Source organism: Sceloporus occidentalis, unplaced genomic scaffold (genome assembly GCF_023333645.1).
Source record: "Sceloporus occidentalis isolate IW3139 unplaced genomic scaffold, rSceOcc1.0.p SCAF_75, whole genome shotgun sequence".
Taxonomy (NCBI): domain Eukaryota; kingdom Metazoa; phylum Chordata; class Lepidosauria; order Squamata; family Phrynosomatidae; genus Sceloporus; species Sceloporus occidentalis.
In genome coordinates this window covers 3,042,820-3,059,510 of record NW_028317055.1, presented here as the reverse complement: position 1 = coordinate 3,059,510, position 16,691 = coordinate 3,042,820, and the positions used below count along the sequence as shown (strand labels likewise).

The window sequence follows — 16,691 nt, the reverse complement described above, 5'->3', positions numbered from 1 at the left end:
CCCCATGATATGCCTTTTAACCCCCTTTATGCCACTCTGCCTCCAGAATGCCTTATACCCCCTATATGCCACTCTGTCCCATGATATGCCTTTTAACCCCATATATGGCAGAGTGGCATATAGGGGGTTAGAAGGCATATCATGGGACAGAGTGGCATATAGGGGGTATAAGGCATTTCTGGAGGCAGAGTGGCATATAGGGGGTTAGAAGGCATATCAGGGGGGCAGAGGTGCATAACTCGGGGGTAGGTTGTCAAATGAAAGGAAATAAAAACCAAACATGTCTCAATCATCGCTTTTATTAAATATAGAAAAAATTGGTCTACATGAATTAATAAAGAAATAAAAGTTTCTTACCAGAATATCGTGAAGAATAATGTGATCAGTGTTTTGTTCCACTGAATAAAATGGAACTTTTTCATCTAAAAATGTTCGCAGTAGCAAATGTTTTGATCCCATTATGTGTAATGTATTTAATTTATTAGGGCCTTTTAACACTTTTGCTTTCTGGCATTTGAATACAAATAATGAGATAAAAAGAATGGCGAATAGTGTGACGCGAGTATGTATAAGGGGTGCGTGTGGGTATAAGAGCTTGACCGTGAGATAAACTATATGGGGCTGGTCTCCAAATTTTTCCAGGGCTGCTTTTCAGTCCCAGTCCGGCCCTGTCTCAAACTAAAAAAATGTTCCGGAATGAAAGTGACGTGCCCTGGCACAGGGCAGTAAGTCCAGGCCTCGGTCTCCCTGCAGCCCCACTACTCAATGAGCCGATTAAAAGGGAGATGACTGATCTCCTCAACTGATCCATTAACACTATGGACGGCTGTGCTGTTTTGTGGAAGGGGAGGCAGGCAGTGTCCCGGGAAGCTTCAAAGGTAAATACACCACTGCTGTAAGAGAGTAACAAAGTTCATATTTCTTGTATGTAGAAAATATTTTCTTTTTAAAAATTCAATATCTAATATATGCAGGATCACATACTATTGACAGTAACTATGGTTTTTATCATTGCATTATTCACATTTTTCTAATGTTTTCTTCCTCTATATCATTCCTTTCATCATTTGGTATGATGTTAATATAATTAGTATTATCAGGGAAGAGCACATACACAGTTATTTGATGTGGCTTGACTGGATATAGTGATTGATAAATAGAACTAATAGAAAGTTACATTTATTTTGAAATACAATATCACAAACATAATTATAATATTGTCCCTACAAGGACTACAAATTTGAGGGCTCTTCCTTGTATTTTCTCCCTTGAGTAGGAAAGATACTTGTGGTCAGGGTTGCCCTCAGGATTTGCAGGGCCATGAAGAATTTCTAGGACTACTTTGCCCCTTAGGATGGCGTGAGGGTCCCAATCAGGGGTGTAATAATTATGGTTGCAGGTGTCCCAACTCTACCCGCAGCTAGCACCACGAAGAATGTAGAGATCATCTGACTGGATAATCTTGCACACTCTCTCCCTGCATGCTGTATCTGACATACAGCACACAGCACAAAGAAAGAGAGACACACCACCTCTGCAGGTAAGTGGTGTAAGCGGGGGCATAGACAGGCTTTTTGGGGGGCAAAGATGGCACAGGCAGGCTGTTTGAGGGCACTGGCAAGCTATTTAGGGACAACCGTGGCACAGACAAGCATTATGGGGCACTGACACGTTATTTAATGGGAAAGATGACACAGCCAGACTGGGGCATTGATGAGCTTCTTGGTGGCAAAATGGCACAGACAAGGTGTTTGGGGGCATTGACAAGCTTTTTAGTGGCAAAGATGGCACAGGGAGACTGTGGGTACTGGCAAGCAGTTTGGTGGCAAAGACAGCACAGACAAGCTGTTTGGTGGCACTGAAAATCTGGGGACGAAGATGGCATAAACAAGCTGTTTCTTGGCATTGACAAGCTGTTTGGTGACAAAGATGGCACAGACAAACTGTTTAGGGGCAGTGAAGACCTGAGTAGGGAAAAGGTGGCACAGGCAGGCTGTTTAATAGAACTGATAAGCTGGTGGCCAAATTGGCACAGGCAATCTGTTTGGGTGCAAAGGGGGCACTAATAAGTTGTTTGGAGACAAAGGTGGCACTTGGATGTTGCTTGGTGAAATTGGAGGACCCTGTGGTTTCTAATTACGCCCCTGGTCCCATTTCTCTTATAAAATCATCAAAGGAGATTGAACATAATACATTTTTTCTTTGTTAAAGAAAGCTCTAAATGGGCCATTAGTGGTATATTCCATTTAAATATTTGTGAAAGTAACGCATTTTTACTACAAGAACACAAATCTGCAATATCTGAGGGTCCCTACCTCACAGCAGTTAAAGTAGCCACCAAATTGGTATAAGTTGTTGCAGACACTGCAGTAGAACTATTTCAGGTTAATTTGTGTAAATCGTTCTCTTCCATCTTTGAAGTAGAAAAGTCAGGTTTTTATGATTATGAAAAAGGATTTCACCATAAGAAAAAAAGCCCCATGACCTTCCCTTATCACATGCCAAAGTATTGCATAAATCCAGTGAGGACATAGGAACATCTGTATAAGTTTATACAGAATACCATCTTACAGACAAAAAAACTTACCAGTCACTGTGCATAAATTTGAACTCTATTAAGATATCAATGAGTTTAACCCTTTCGGCGACATATGAGCAAAGCATTACACATCTGTTACTGAAAGGGTCAATTACCCTGTTGCATTTTTTAAGAGTATATTGGTTTACCAGTTGAACATTCTGCAGTTCATCTGTGCTTAATTATGTTCTGTTCTCTCTTTGTAGGCACAGCATCTTTCTTACCCCCTTCTTTCTCTCGCATGGCTGGTCTAGTTATACTGAGAAAGATGTTATTTCATCTCTGCAACTACATTTTAGCTGTCCCTTACTTTATGGTGTAGTGGATTGACATTATTTATCTCAATGCTCTCAAACAAGTCCAGCCAAGTGGCCCACCAATTAAGGAGTGCTCACTTTACAGTCCAAACTGTGAAGATTAACTTGTTACTGGTGGCCATATATGGTATTGCAGGTAAAACACACAACAAATCTCCAGTAGTAGCCCCAAATCTGGAAATCGGAGCAGCCTGATGGGAATTTGCCTCCTGTCCCCTTTTGCCAGCACCGCCTGCATATGCCCTCTGTCAATATGGTATGGGAAACATCCATAATGAAAGTAGGGCAAAAGAGACTTGCACATTGAGTCATTAATTCAATTGCCCCCTTTTATCCCTACATCCTGTAATGAAAGCTATGGAATGAAGAGAGTGATCAGTGTTGGTGGCTGGTGCCAACATTTTTCTGAAATGGGTCCACTTTCATATAGGTCATGCTTCTGCAGTGACACTTTGCTGCGCATGTTGTAATACAAGCTATAAACACATATTAGAAAAATAATATGAAATAAAATTATTCCACTGTACACGCAGTGTGCATCTGTAGTTATGCGAATATCTGACTGATATTAGTGCATAATTTTTTATTGCAAAAGATAAAAAATCCCAACTGAGAACCGAAGTGTGTTTAAAATAAAGGAAGTCCTTTAAAACTAGAGAAGACAAAAAGCATGTTGACGCATTCAATAGCATTCTGCATGTTTGCTTAATACTTTATTTACATGTCTGATTGGAAGAGAAATGGATATGTTTAGAGAGAGTCAGCTGGGAGGCAGAGCTGTGCTCTGCTGCTAGGTAGGGGGGACCCAAGTGGGCTGTGATTTCCTTTCCAGCCTGGCTTGACCCCAAAGAGTATCGAGAGAGGTTTTCTCATTCTCTGGGAGACACACAGAGAAGGGTGTTAAAACATTTTTTTTTAAAAGGAGGTTGATTCATTCTAAAAGGATCTGTTTATGGGATTGTACATCACTACTAGATTACTGCACTGGGATCTGGAGACTGCTGGATTTTAATGGTATAAAGTGACACAAAGATGGCATATACAGGAAAATCACGTCTAAAAAGGTCCTTAAGTGAACACATCAAGGTTTCTACTAACAAAGCCTGGGATGTTTTTTGGAAGAGTGCAAGAGAACAAAGATTAACAGGTCAGAGTAATGCTGATATCATTGCATCTGTCAGATCCTTATTACAATGTCTTACACTTGCATTTAAACTGCTTGTGCCGTAAGGGCTTGGGTTTCTACATTGTGATAAATCTGTTTTGTTAGGTTCTTCATATCATCCATTGGTTATTCAGTGGCACTTTGGACAGTACTCAGTAAAATGTAACTGTATGTTGGCACAGTGGAAAAGAAAACAATATTTCGACACTATTGAATTAAAAGGAGATTTAACCCTTTTAAAGTCTGAGGGGTGTGCAAACCTCAGTAATCTGCAAATGAAAGGGTTAACCAAAAGACCAAGAAAGCGTATTGCAGTTTGTCAAAATTACATTCTGATTAGTAATTATTTGATTTCTAAACCATTGACTCCAATTGTGGACATAGGAGTCATACAACTGATGTGTGACCCGTAAGAATCTGCTTGCTTGTGATATTATATCAATGGAAAGAATCTTCTTTACATGTTTGTAAAAAAAAAAAAAGACGACTGTTACTGGGTATTAATAGTACTTTTTTGTTAATATCTACAAACAAAAGCTGTTATCTTTAATCAGTATCTGCCGCACACACATATAATTATATGTAGGATGCCCGTGGCATCTGAGTTTGTAGGGGAGTTGTGTTACAGCTACTATACCTTATGATGGTCCATCCCCAGTAAACTTTTGCTACAAGAAGAGCTTGGCTGGCCCTATTTAATGTTAAATCGGTGAGATGTCTACAGTGTCTCTGCATCCATTAAGTAATGCATGATGCAGGTCCAGCCTTTCTAGCTTGAGAAACCCGATGATGTTGGCCCTTCATAATGAATGGTGAAGTGAGAGAGTTAAAACCACACCTCTAACTCTCCCTGTAGTAAATAGACCTCTATGTAACAAACTGGTGATATCTATGTGAAACTCAAATATCAATTTTCTAGAATAAGGTATGCTATGTGTATTGCTGTGATTTCCAAATTTTCCGGCTGAATAGTGGGAAAAGTTCCCATCTCAAGAGTGCGGTATCTGTATAAATTTACACTACAGAAGAATATAATGTTGAACTGTAACAGATCCGAGCATGTATATGATATAGCCATCAAATGAAGATGCTAAAACACACTTTTAGTCACGAAAAGTCATGATCCATTGATTGTGTACATAAAACTCGTTTTGGTTATTTTTAACAGACCACAGAAAATTATCTGTAAAATCAAGTAAACCAGCAGATCATTATTTCAACAAGATGTTCTTACAAAACTAATCTGAAAAGATTTGTTTATTTCTCACTTGGACCAAAAGCAATTGTTATATCATCAGTCCTCGTCAAATGAGCACTGATCAGGGGATGTAGGTAAAAACGGGCTATGTTTTGTATTTTTTTATGATGTCATCGCCTATGACTACACTGCGGATCTTGAGAAGTTCAAATGATCAGTGGACGTAGCTTTGTTATTTTGATGATGTCATTGCTTATGATGTCATAACTGATTATGTCATCGCGGAAGCCTACATCACAGATCGTCGGGAAAAGTTCAAAAAGCACTTGTCAGGAGATGTAGATGAAAATAGGCTAAGCTTTGGGGTTTTTTGATGATGTCATCACAGACCCGTAATTGTGTGTGTGTGTGTGAACATGGATGCGTTCTTTTGTATGTGTGAGCATGGATGTTTACTTTTGTGTGTGAACCTGGATTTGTGTGTGTGAGCATGGATATGTAATTGTGTGTGTGTGTGAGCATGGATGTGTAAGTGGGGTGAGATGGAGTGTGTGTTAGTGAGTGTGACGGGACCGACCTGTACCCCGACTGGGTACTCCCGCCAAACATTGGTTTTAACCCCTTCAGCGCCAGGCAGAACCAGCGTTGTAGATAGAAGGGGGGACGTTGCTGCACCTGAGCTACCTTGGCACTGTGGCTAGCCGAAGCTTAGCTACACAGCGTGGCTATTGTCCTGAAAAGGACAATACAGGATCATAGCAGCCCACCCCAAGCATCAGGCAACACTCATGTTGGGGTGAAAACAGGATTCTCTTTATTTGGGAACACAGGGGTATTTAAACAGTACAAGGGATTGAGTTACGTCCAATAGACACACAAGGGAATTGCGTCCAATAGACACAAGGGAATTGCGTCCAATAGACACAAGGGAATTACATCCTGCCCTCCTTTGCATATGACTGAGTATTAGCACTCAGCCCAGTAGGGGGTCTCTACTGTAGTCTCTGTAAGGGGAATGGGGGCAGGATATGTGGTACCTGGACAGGGTAGCAAACAAGGGGAGCAAAAGTACACACCATAATTACAACATATACTGGGAAATGCAGGTATCACAAACAAGAACTATCACAGACGGCACCGATTAACCCGGGGCCGTCACAGTGAGTATGAGTAAGTGTGTGTAATTTGTGTGTTTAGATATGTTTTTGTTGGAATAAGGGGGACAAGGGGCAATGATGGCACAGACTAGCTGTTGAAGTTGTGGCGCCCGGGAGGAATTTTCACATCAGGGCCCGGTGGTTTCTAGTTACTCCCCTGCCCACATGTACTACTCCGGAATGAAAACCCAGCGCTCTCCAATCGACACAAGAACATAACATTTTCATAAATTAACACTGACTTATGTTATTAAAACCTCATTATAAGTGATGGCCAACCTTGTTTTGTGATAGAAATTGCTTCAGAGGAGTGAAGGTCTTGTGTGGAATGGCACAACTGTCTTATGCCAAGTGAGTGCCATCTGTATCAAAATATTTAAAAGCACAAATTGGTCCTGCTCTAGGTGATCTAAAAAGAAGAAGTGACAGACAGTTTTTTGACTTAATACACATTATTAATAATTAGTAAATAATACGCATTATTTAGATAAAACCTATGCTCCTTTACTTGTAGGTGACTATGCCATGGATGTATGTAGGCACACAAGTTCATCTTTTCATCCACTCAAATGCACACCTACGCAAACATACAGTATGTTTCAATCCTCCCATTACTTTAAAACATGTATCCCAACTGTCCTCGTCTGTACAGGTTTTTGTTGTCCTAAGGATTTTTTTATAATTATATAATGTATAATTTGTCTTGGTCAGTGTAATACCTGTCCTCTCTAAATCATTATTTCTTGATCTTGCAGAACTTTTGAGTGTTACGAAACATCATTGCAATTTGTTCATATATATTATGTTATATTTTATTATGTTAACCTTTTTATCCTAAAACAAACACAATAAAACCAGTTACTCCAGAACTTATTTTAGTTGCGACAAATAAACAAACAAAAGAAAATCTAGGAATCAGGATTTCACAAAGTTGCGATAATTTGTTTAGTGATTTCTCTTCTATCATGTCTGAAGAATTGTCATAAATATTTTCTTTCTCCTGATAACAATTAATTATTCAAACTATATTTGAAATACCTGCACTACCTATGCTGCTTTTAATAAAGTAAAGATAACATTTTAATTTCTATTGATTTTTAAGTTTAAATAGGCAAACCAGGGCCGGACTGGGGATGCCACCATAAGACATTGCTGTGGCTGATGGCTGTACATATACAGTGAACGAAAAACATATTTGATCCCTTACTGATTTTGCACGTGTGCCCACTGACAAAGACGTGATCCATCTATAATTTTATTTGAGCAGTGAGACAGAATAACAACAAAAAATCCAGACTAATGCATTTCAAATAAATTGTAAATTGATTTGCATTTTACTCAGTGAAATAAGTATATGATCCCCTATCAATCAGCAAGATGTCTGGCTCCCAGGTGTCTTTTATACAGGTAACAGGCTGAGATTATTACCTGTATAAAAGAGACCTGTCCACAGAAGCAATCAATCAATCAGATTCCAAACTCTCCACCATGGCCAAGACCAAAGAACTGTCCAAGATGCCAGGGACAAGATTGTAGACCCATCGTCAAGCAGCTTGGTGAGAAGGGGGCAACAGTTGGTGTGATTATTTTCAAAGGGAAGAAACACATAATAACTGTCATCATCTCGCTCGGTCTGAGGCTCCATGCAAGATCTCAGCTCATGGAGCTTTAATGATCATGAGAACGGTGAGGAAACAGCTCAGAACTACACGGGAGGATCTTGTCTATGATCTCTAGGTAGCTAGGACCATAGTCTCATAGAAAACAATTGGTAACACACTACCCGGTGAAGGACTGAAATCCTGCAGCGCCCGCAAGGTCCCCCTGCTCAAGAAAGCACATGTACAGGCCTGTCTGAAGTTTGCCAATGAACATCTGAATGATTCAGAGTCAAACTGGGTGAAAGTGTTGTGGTCAGATGAGACCAAAATCGAGCTATTTGGCATCAACTCAACTCACGGTGTTTGGAGGAGGAGGAATGCTGCCTATGACCCCAAGAACACCATTACCAGCGTCAAACATTGAGGTAGAAACATTATGCTTTGGGGGGGGGTTGCTAAGGGGATAAGACAACTTCGCCGCATCAAAGGGACGATGAATGGGGCCATGTACCGTCAAATATTGAGAACCTCCTTCCCTCAGCCAGGGCATTGAAAATGGGTCATGGATGGGTATTCCAACATTACAATGACCCAAAACACACGGCCAAGGCAACAAAGGAGTGGCTCATGAAGAAGCACATTAAGGTCCTGGAGTGGCCTAGCCAGTCTCCTGACCTTAATCCCATAGACAATCTGTGGAGGGAGCTGAAGGTTGCCAAACGTCAGCCCTGAAACCTTAATGACTTGGAGAGGATCTGTAAAGGGTAGTGGAACAAAATCCCTCCTGAGATGTGTGCAAACCTGGTGGTCAACTACAAGTAACGTCTGACCTCTGTGTGATTCCCAACAAGGGTTTTGCCACCATGTACTGTCATGTTTGCAAAGGGATCAAATACTTATTTCACTGAGTAAAATGCAATTTCCTGGTTTCCTTTCCCTAGAACATGAGGTTATGCCAAGTGAGTGGATTACAATGAAAATATTCAAAAAGTGGATACTCTTCGTTGTTTCCCCTCTCCTTTTTTTAGTAAGCAGGCATTGCAGGTGTGTAAGGGATCACACTTTTGATAATAGTGATAAGAAATTTAAATTTGGAATTGTAAGTACATAACGGTCTAAAGGTCTGCAGTAAGCTTTTAAAGTATGACAATAAAACCATTGTTTTGGCCTTGTGATGACCACATTTTGCCCCATCCAAGAGACACAGATACTGCTTTCCCTCTAGTCATTTCATAATAGTATAATGATTTCAACGAGTCTTTTGGTTTCCCATGGAAATGGTAAACATAAATTCCTAATGAGAAACATCTCTTCAAAATGCCTTTTTCTTCTTTGGCGCTGTATATTAATTGTGAAATGTTTCTTTCCGCTGGGATTACATACAAGAATCATAGGATTTTTTCAAGCAGTGAAAAAATTCTGTAATTTTAATTAAAAGTTAAATTTTTCCCAATAGGAGTCACTTCAATGCATATGATTGTCTTTTAACATTGCCTTTGTGCTTTTGGTAGAGGTCACTGTCTCTCTCTGCCTCACTGTGATCATGAGGATAAGAGAAAGAAAATAACTGGAGTTATTTTTTAATAAATGTGTCTTTTTAGTTGCTCGATCACTCGAGAGTGATCAGCAGTCTTTGTACAGCTACCTGATGTGGTTTTTTTTTTTAACTCTAAAGGGTTATTATTTATTTATTTTTGGGGAGGAGAGGTTAGAAAAAAAATCTTAGTGTAGATCCATAGATTTATGGAAAAAAAATTAACTAAAAATGTTTTAAAAGTGAATAGACACAGAATTTCATAGCAAATAAAAACCATTTGGCCCATCGAGTCTGGCCATATTTCCTTATGTAAAGAATCAGACCTTGGTTCTGTCTTAGATTCAGAATAGTTTAAGGTCTAAATAATGTATGTTTGAGTTCCCTCTATATTAGCCTCTACCACTGATACCATGGATTATGAGGTGTTTTTTTTCTTTCCATACTGTTACTGCTTTGGGCCTAAAGGGCATAGAATGATTAACTGTAACTGTCAGGACCTGGGCAAGCAGGTCGGGTAGGAGCCCAGTTACAGGTGATACCAGGGGCTCTGTCTGTACCATTTGATGCATCATGACTGGTAGGTAGGTACAGACAGGCACACAACAGACAGAAAAACAGGACTGGAATTGAAGAATAAAGGGGAACTGTAGCAAGGACAAGGGAACTGTAGCGAGGACAAGGGAACTGTAGCGAGGACAAGGGAACTGTAGCGAGGACAAGGGAAGTCAGGCAGGGCACATGGCTTGGTAGCCCTCAAGCATGGCACACGGTTAGGAATCCCTCAGGCAGGGCACATGGCTAGGAAGCCCTCAGGCAGGGCACATGGCTTGGAAGCCCTCAGGCAGGGCACACGGCTTGGAAGCCCTCAGGCAGGGCACACGGCTTGGACACAGCGGGGTCTGGTACATAAATCTGGGTCATAAACATAGCCAAGATCATACACAGGAGATCAGAACAAAGTACACAGAGCTTTAGCTGCAAGCAGACTAACAGGAACCCAAGCCAAACAATGCAAAGGCCCAGACTGAAGGGCAGAGCAGGTATATAGAAGGGCAAGGCTAAACTCAGGTAATGTGGCTCAGCTGTCCCAAGTAATTAGAAAGTGGTGCTGCTGAGAGGGAAGGTGGACATGACATTGTTATGATTATCACATAGACCAGGCTGGTAGGGTGGAACCCTAACAGTAACACACGTTTAACCTAAGGGCACTGATTAGTAAATGAGTATGTGTGAATGAATGAATGAGAATGTGTGAATGAGTATGTATGGATGTATATGTGTGTGTGTGTGTGATAGCATGGATTTACATTGTACAACGCTATAGGATTTGATGTCGCAATATAAAAGAATATATAATAATAAGTTGTAAGTAGGAGGGCAAATATGGCGCAGGCAGGCCATTTGTGGGCAAAGATGGCAGAGACATGCAGCATGCAGATTGTCCTATACGTCCATTCTTGGTGATGGGCAGGTCCAATGGATGCAATATGGGTTTCAGGGCAAGTCCTATGTGTGCAATCTCAGTGCCAGGGCTGACCTGTGATCTATTTTGGGTTCCCATTTATTTTATCTATACCTTCAATACCGAGTTTACATGTGATTTTCTGTTGATTTATTCCTGCAAGACTGGGTTTGGGTGTTATTCAGCTACTCTATACCTGCAATGATACGTTTTCATATTGCGACAGAATGACCTGTCATGCAGGGCCCCCAAGGTACTCAGAGATGGCTCCAGCCTGGCTGCCAAACAAAGATAGCACAGGTAGGAACTCCATAGTGTAAACTAATCCCATTAATAGGATTGCTGCCAGAGGAATTAAAGTTGGGTTGTATATATGTATTGGTTTATCTATGTTAATGCAGTTCTGGGGATATACATTTAAATTACATTCATTTATAAAGCTCCGGCAGATTCCGCCATGCTGAGTCTATGTTTTACAACAATAAAATGTTCATTCTTGCTATACTCAATTCAAGGTAGCTGTGTCTACTTATTGGGTACACATAGCAGGGTTCCAAGATGTGCATGCTAACTGGTGCTGGAAGTGATTTTGTGGACAACAGGAGGAAACATCTGGGTGATCTCTGGGAGTTACTACAACTCTCTTGGTGAACCCGTTACAGATGTGTTATCTTTACTCTATACCTCCAAGTGTAGGGTTACTATGTCTTATTCAGTTGATCTACACTCACTAGCTGCTTTATTAGGTACATCTTGTTAGTACCGGGTTGGACCCCCTTTTGCCTTCAGACCTGCCTTCATTCTCTGTGGCATACTTTCTACAAGGTGCTGGAAACTCAGAGATTTTGGTCCATATGAATATGATGGCATAATGCAGTTGCTGCAGATTTGTCGGCTGCACATTCATGATGCGAATCACCCATTCCTTCACATTCAAAAGGTGCTCTATTGGATTGGATTGGAGATCTGGTAACTGTGGAGACCATTGGAGTACAGTGATGTTCAAGAAACCAGTTTGAGATGATGTGAGCTTTGTGACATGGGTACACTGTGATTGGCTACTTGTGTTAATAAGCAATTGAACAGGTGTACCAGTGACTGTATATCTGCAATGCTGTGTTTCCATGTGCTGTTATTTTTCCCTATACCTGAACTACATAAAGGAGGAAAAAAGGTGTGGCACAGTCAAGAAAGGGACAAAAGGACTCTAGGGGTGATGGTGGGGGAGGGGGCACCACAGGCAGCCTGAACACTTAAAGCTGGCCATTATCTAGACCGATCTGCGTCTGTTTCGGGTCACTTGTTGGACCTGCATCATTCATTTGCTATGCGATCTGCAATAGCAGGACCACTGATAATCTCCCTCGATCTGGGCCTCCACACAAGATCTCACCCCGTGGTGTCAAAATGATCACAAGAACGGTGAGCAAAAATCCCAGAACCACACGGGGGGACCTAGTGAATGACCTGCAGAGAGCTGGGACCAAAGTAACAAAGGCTACCATTAGTAACACACTACGCCGCTAGGGACTCAAATCACGCAGTGCCAGACGTGTCCCCCTGCTTAAGCCAGTACATGTCCGGGCCCGTCTGAAGTTTGCTAGAGAGCATTTGGATGATCCAGAAGAGGATTGGGTGAATGTCATATGGTCAGATGAAACCAAGGTAGAACTTTTTGGTGGAAACTCAACTCGTCGTGTTTGGAGGAGAAAGAATGCTGAGTTGCATCCAAAGAACACCATACCTACGGTGAAGCATGGGGGTGGAAACATCATGCTTTGGGGCTGTTTTTCTGCAAAGGGACCAGGACGACTGATCCGTGTAAAGGAAAGAATGAATGGGGCCATGTATCGTGAGATTTTGAGTGAAAACCTCCTTCCATCAGCAAGGGCATTGAAGATAAAACGTGGCTGGGTCTTTCAGCATGACAATGATCCCAAACACACCGCCCGGGCAACGAAGGAGTGGCTTCGTAAGAGGCATTTCAAGGTCCTGGACTGGCCTAGCATGTCTCCAGATCTCAACCCCATAGAAAACCTTTGGAGGGAGTTGAAAGTCTGTGTTGCCCAGCGACAGCCCCAAAACATCACTGCTCTAGAGGAGATCTGCATGGAGGAATGGTCCAAAATACCAGCAACAGTGTGTGAAAACCTTGTGAAGACCTACAGAAAACGTTTGACCTCTGTCACTGCCAACAAAGGGTATATAACAAAGTATTGATATGAACTTTTCTTATTGACCAAATACTTATTTTCCACCATCATTTGCAAATAAATTCTTTAAAAATCAGACAATGTGATTTATGGACTTTGTTGTCTCATTCTGTCAATCATAGTTGAAGTGTACCTATGGTGAAAATTACAGGCCTCTCTCATCTTTGTAAGTGGGAGAACTTGCACAATTGGTGGCTGACTAAATACTTTTTTTGCCCCACTGTAAAACACACAAAGGCTCTTGTGTTTTTGTTTTTTTTTAAATAAATAGCCTAAGGGAAAGATTCCCGGCCTGCTGCCACTTCTCCCATGCAGTGTATATTTTATTCTAAAAAGGGTAGGCAATGCCTTGACATAGAATGTACAGATCTGTGGATTCTATGCTTAACCAAACACTCTTGAAGAAATGCACTTTACTGCATATGATAGCTGAGGTCCCTTTAAATTCTCATGGTGTCCCCTATGCGAATACACGATGGGGTGTCAACCTCTCCATATGAATTTGCCCCTTTCCTTGCACCCAAGCTATTTTCTATCTCCATGCTCGGAAAACAGTACGAGCAGGGATCTATTGAAAAACCCATGTGTGGAAAGGGATCTTGTTGATGCTTTCCTGTAACTGATTGGCTGCCAGTCAGTGACAATAATGGTCAGACCAGAGAGGAGAAAGGCAGCTGCAGGGTGCTATGTTTTAATTATTTCCATTTTGTAAATTCCATAAAGTACTCTAGTAACATAGTAACATAGTAACATAGTTCATAAGGTTGAAAAAAGACCAAAGTCCATCAAGTTCAACCTATATACATATTGTGTCCCTACTGTGTTGATCCAGAGGAAGGCAAAAAACCCTTATGAAGCAGATGCCAATTGCCCCATACCAGGGGGAAAATTCCTTCCCGACTCCAAATATGGCAATCAGAATAAATCCCTGGATCAACGTTCTGTCCCTATTAATCTAATATCGATAACTTGTAATATTATTGCTTTCAAGAAACACGTCCAGGCGCCTTTTGAACTCTTTTATTGAGTTTACCATCACCACTTCCTCTGGCAGAGAGTTCCATAATCTCACCGCTCTTACTGTAAAGAACCCCCGTCTGTGCTGGTGTAGAAACCTTCTTTCCTCCAGCCGTAGAGGATGTCCCCTTGTTATAGATACAGTCCTGGGTATAAATAGGTCCTGGGAGTGATCTCTGTACTGTCCCCTTATATATTTATACATAGTTATTAAGTCCCCCCTAAGCCGTCTTTTTTCCAAACTAAATAACCCCAATTCTGATAATCTTTCTGGGTACTGTAGTCCTCCCATTCCCCTTATTACTCTGGTTGCCCGTCTTTGAACCCTCTCCAGCTCCACTATATCTTTCTTGTACACTGGTGCCCAGTACTGTACACAGTATTCCATGTGTGGTCTGACTAGTGACTTGTACAGGGGTAGAATTATTTCCTTGTCGTGGGCATCTATGCCCCTTTTGATGCACCCCATGATTTTATTTGCCTTAGCAGCAGCTGCCTGACACTGGTCGCTACAGGTAAATTTACTGTTAACTAAAACTCCTAAGTCCTTTTCCATGTCAGTCGTCCCCAGTGTTTTCCCATTTAATACATATTCCCAGCCTGGATTTTTCTTCCCCATGTGCATAACCTTACATTTATCTGTGTTGAACCTCATCTGCCACATCCCAGCCCAAGCCTCCAACCTATGCAGATCCATTTGTAATCGTGCGCTGTCCTCTATTGTGTTAACCACGTTACAGAGCTTAGTATCGTCTGCAAAGATTGATACTTTACTATGCAATCCCTCTACAAGGTCATTAATAAATATATTAAAAAGAATAGGACCCAAAACTGACCCCTGTGGTACCCCACTAGCAACAGTCACCCACTCAGAGTATGTACCATTAATAACCACCCTCTGTTTCCTATCACTGAGCCAGTTATTTACCCACATACACACATTCTCCCCCAGCCCAAGCATTCTCATTTTATGTACGAGCCTTTTATGTGGCACCGTATCAAATGCTTTGGAAAAATCAAGATATACGACATCCAGCGATTCACCCCGATCCAGTCTTGAGCTCACCTCCTCATAAAAGCTGATCAGGTTAGTTTGACAGGACCGATCCCTTGTAAACCCATGCTGATATGGAGTCATACACTTATTTTCATTGAGATACTCCAAAATAGCATCTCTTAGGAAACCCTCAAACAGTTTACACACAACAGAAGTTAAACTAACAGGCCTATAATTCCCCGGGTCACTTTTTGTCCCCTTTTTGAATATTGGCATTCTTTTTTACTGGGGCTGTCAGGGACATTAAACTACTTTTTAGATCCACATCTTTCTCTTAGAGCTCTAATTGTAATATTTGGAACATTCATAAAAGAAAGCAATGTGGTGTTTAATTAAATTTGTTTATTAGAACTGTTGCTTTCCTGGATATTTGTACCTCTGCCATGCGTTTATCAATCGTGAAGAAGGTGATACGGTGATCCAAACTGTGGAAGCCACAGTGGAGCCGAGTCCCCAACCTTTATCATGGTCAAAAATAACACCAATGTGTTTGTGCAGATTTTCCATGATCCAGGCCACGTTCTCACTCTGCTTCTTTTTCATCGACCTATGCAAATCTGCTTGGAAGACATTTTGTATATTTATTTTACATATGCCGTCCATGTTTTCACTTTTTAGCTGTACTTTGTACTGTACTTTTGGAATAAATAGTTGATCACAGTTGTAACTGACTTGAAATCCACATGTCTGTCAGCACAACAATGGTTTAGTCTGAATCCGAGCAATTAAACTTTAGTATGTTTCATTTAAATAAAATGTATTGGCATATGGTCTAATACTGGAAATATGACATTGGAAATCTGATAATATGATGGAAAAAAGATCCTATCCTTCCTGTATTGCTCCTCAGCATCCCCTACCAGTGATGTATTCTGAAATAGGTTTAGAAGGTAGGTCAACGGGGGCCCCTGCAGTAAATTTTGGTGTTGCCGAATGCCTCAACATAGCTTATCTAATGCTATGACATGCTAGGCACCTCATTGGTCGTTAACCGACTGTTTTGCGTGACTTGCCTGGCAAATCACTGGTCATTAAGGGGTTAAATATATATATATATATATATATATATATATATCAGATCCATTTAGAGTAGATTTACAATTTTGCATGTGTTATTACTTAGTAAAACAATCCAGCATGGAAATCTGTTTTCAATAAGAAGAATAATAAGTGCCTTCTTTCTTTCAATTTGGAAGCATTGTCAAGAAACATATGTTTGTTAACACGAAGAGACAGAACATTTTCTGGAAATTTGTAGTTACCGTTTGGGAAAGGCACATTTTAAAAAAAAAACAAAAAAACAATGTGACGTCAAGAACTACAAACTTTCCCACGTTTTTTTGTGCAACCTTGTGAATATAATGCAATCAATAGATTTTGGCTGCATCA

At 40.9% G+C, this 16,691-nt stretch overlaps 1 protein-coding gene across 1 annotated transcript in view; it reads left to right on the top strand.

The window, feature by feature from the left end:
* Positions 1–3,927: 3,927 nt before the first annotated feature.
* Positions 3,928–16,691, top strand: part of LOC149285893 (rho GTPase-activating protein 7-like) — a 148,303-nt gene continuing 135,539 nt past the window's right edge. The window contains exon 1 of the mRNA XM_089494776.1: positions 3,928–4,042. Within this exon, the coding sequence (XP_089350902.1) occupies positions 3,928–4,042 (115 nt within the window). The remainder of the gene's footprint in view (positions 4,043–16,691) is intronic.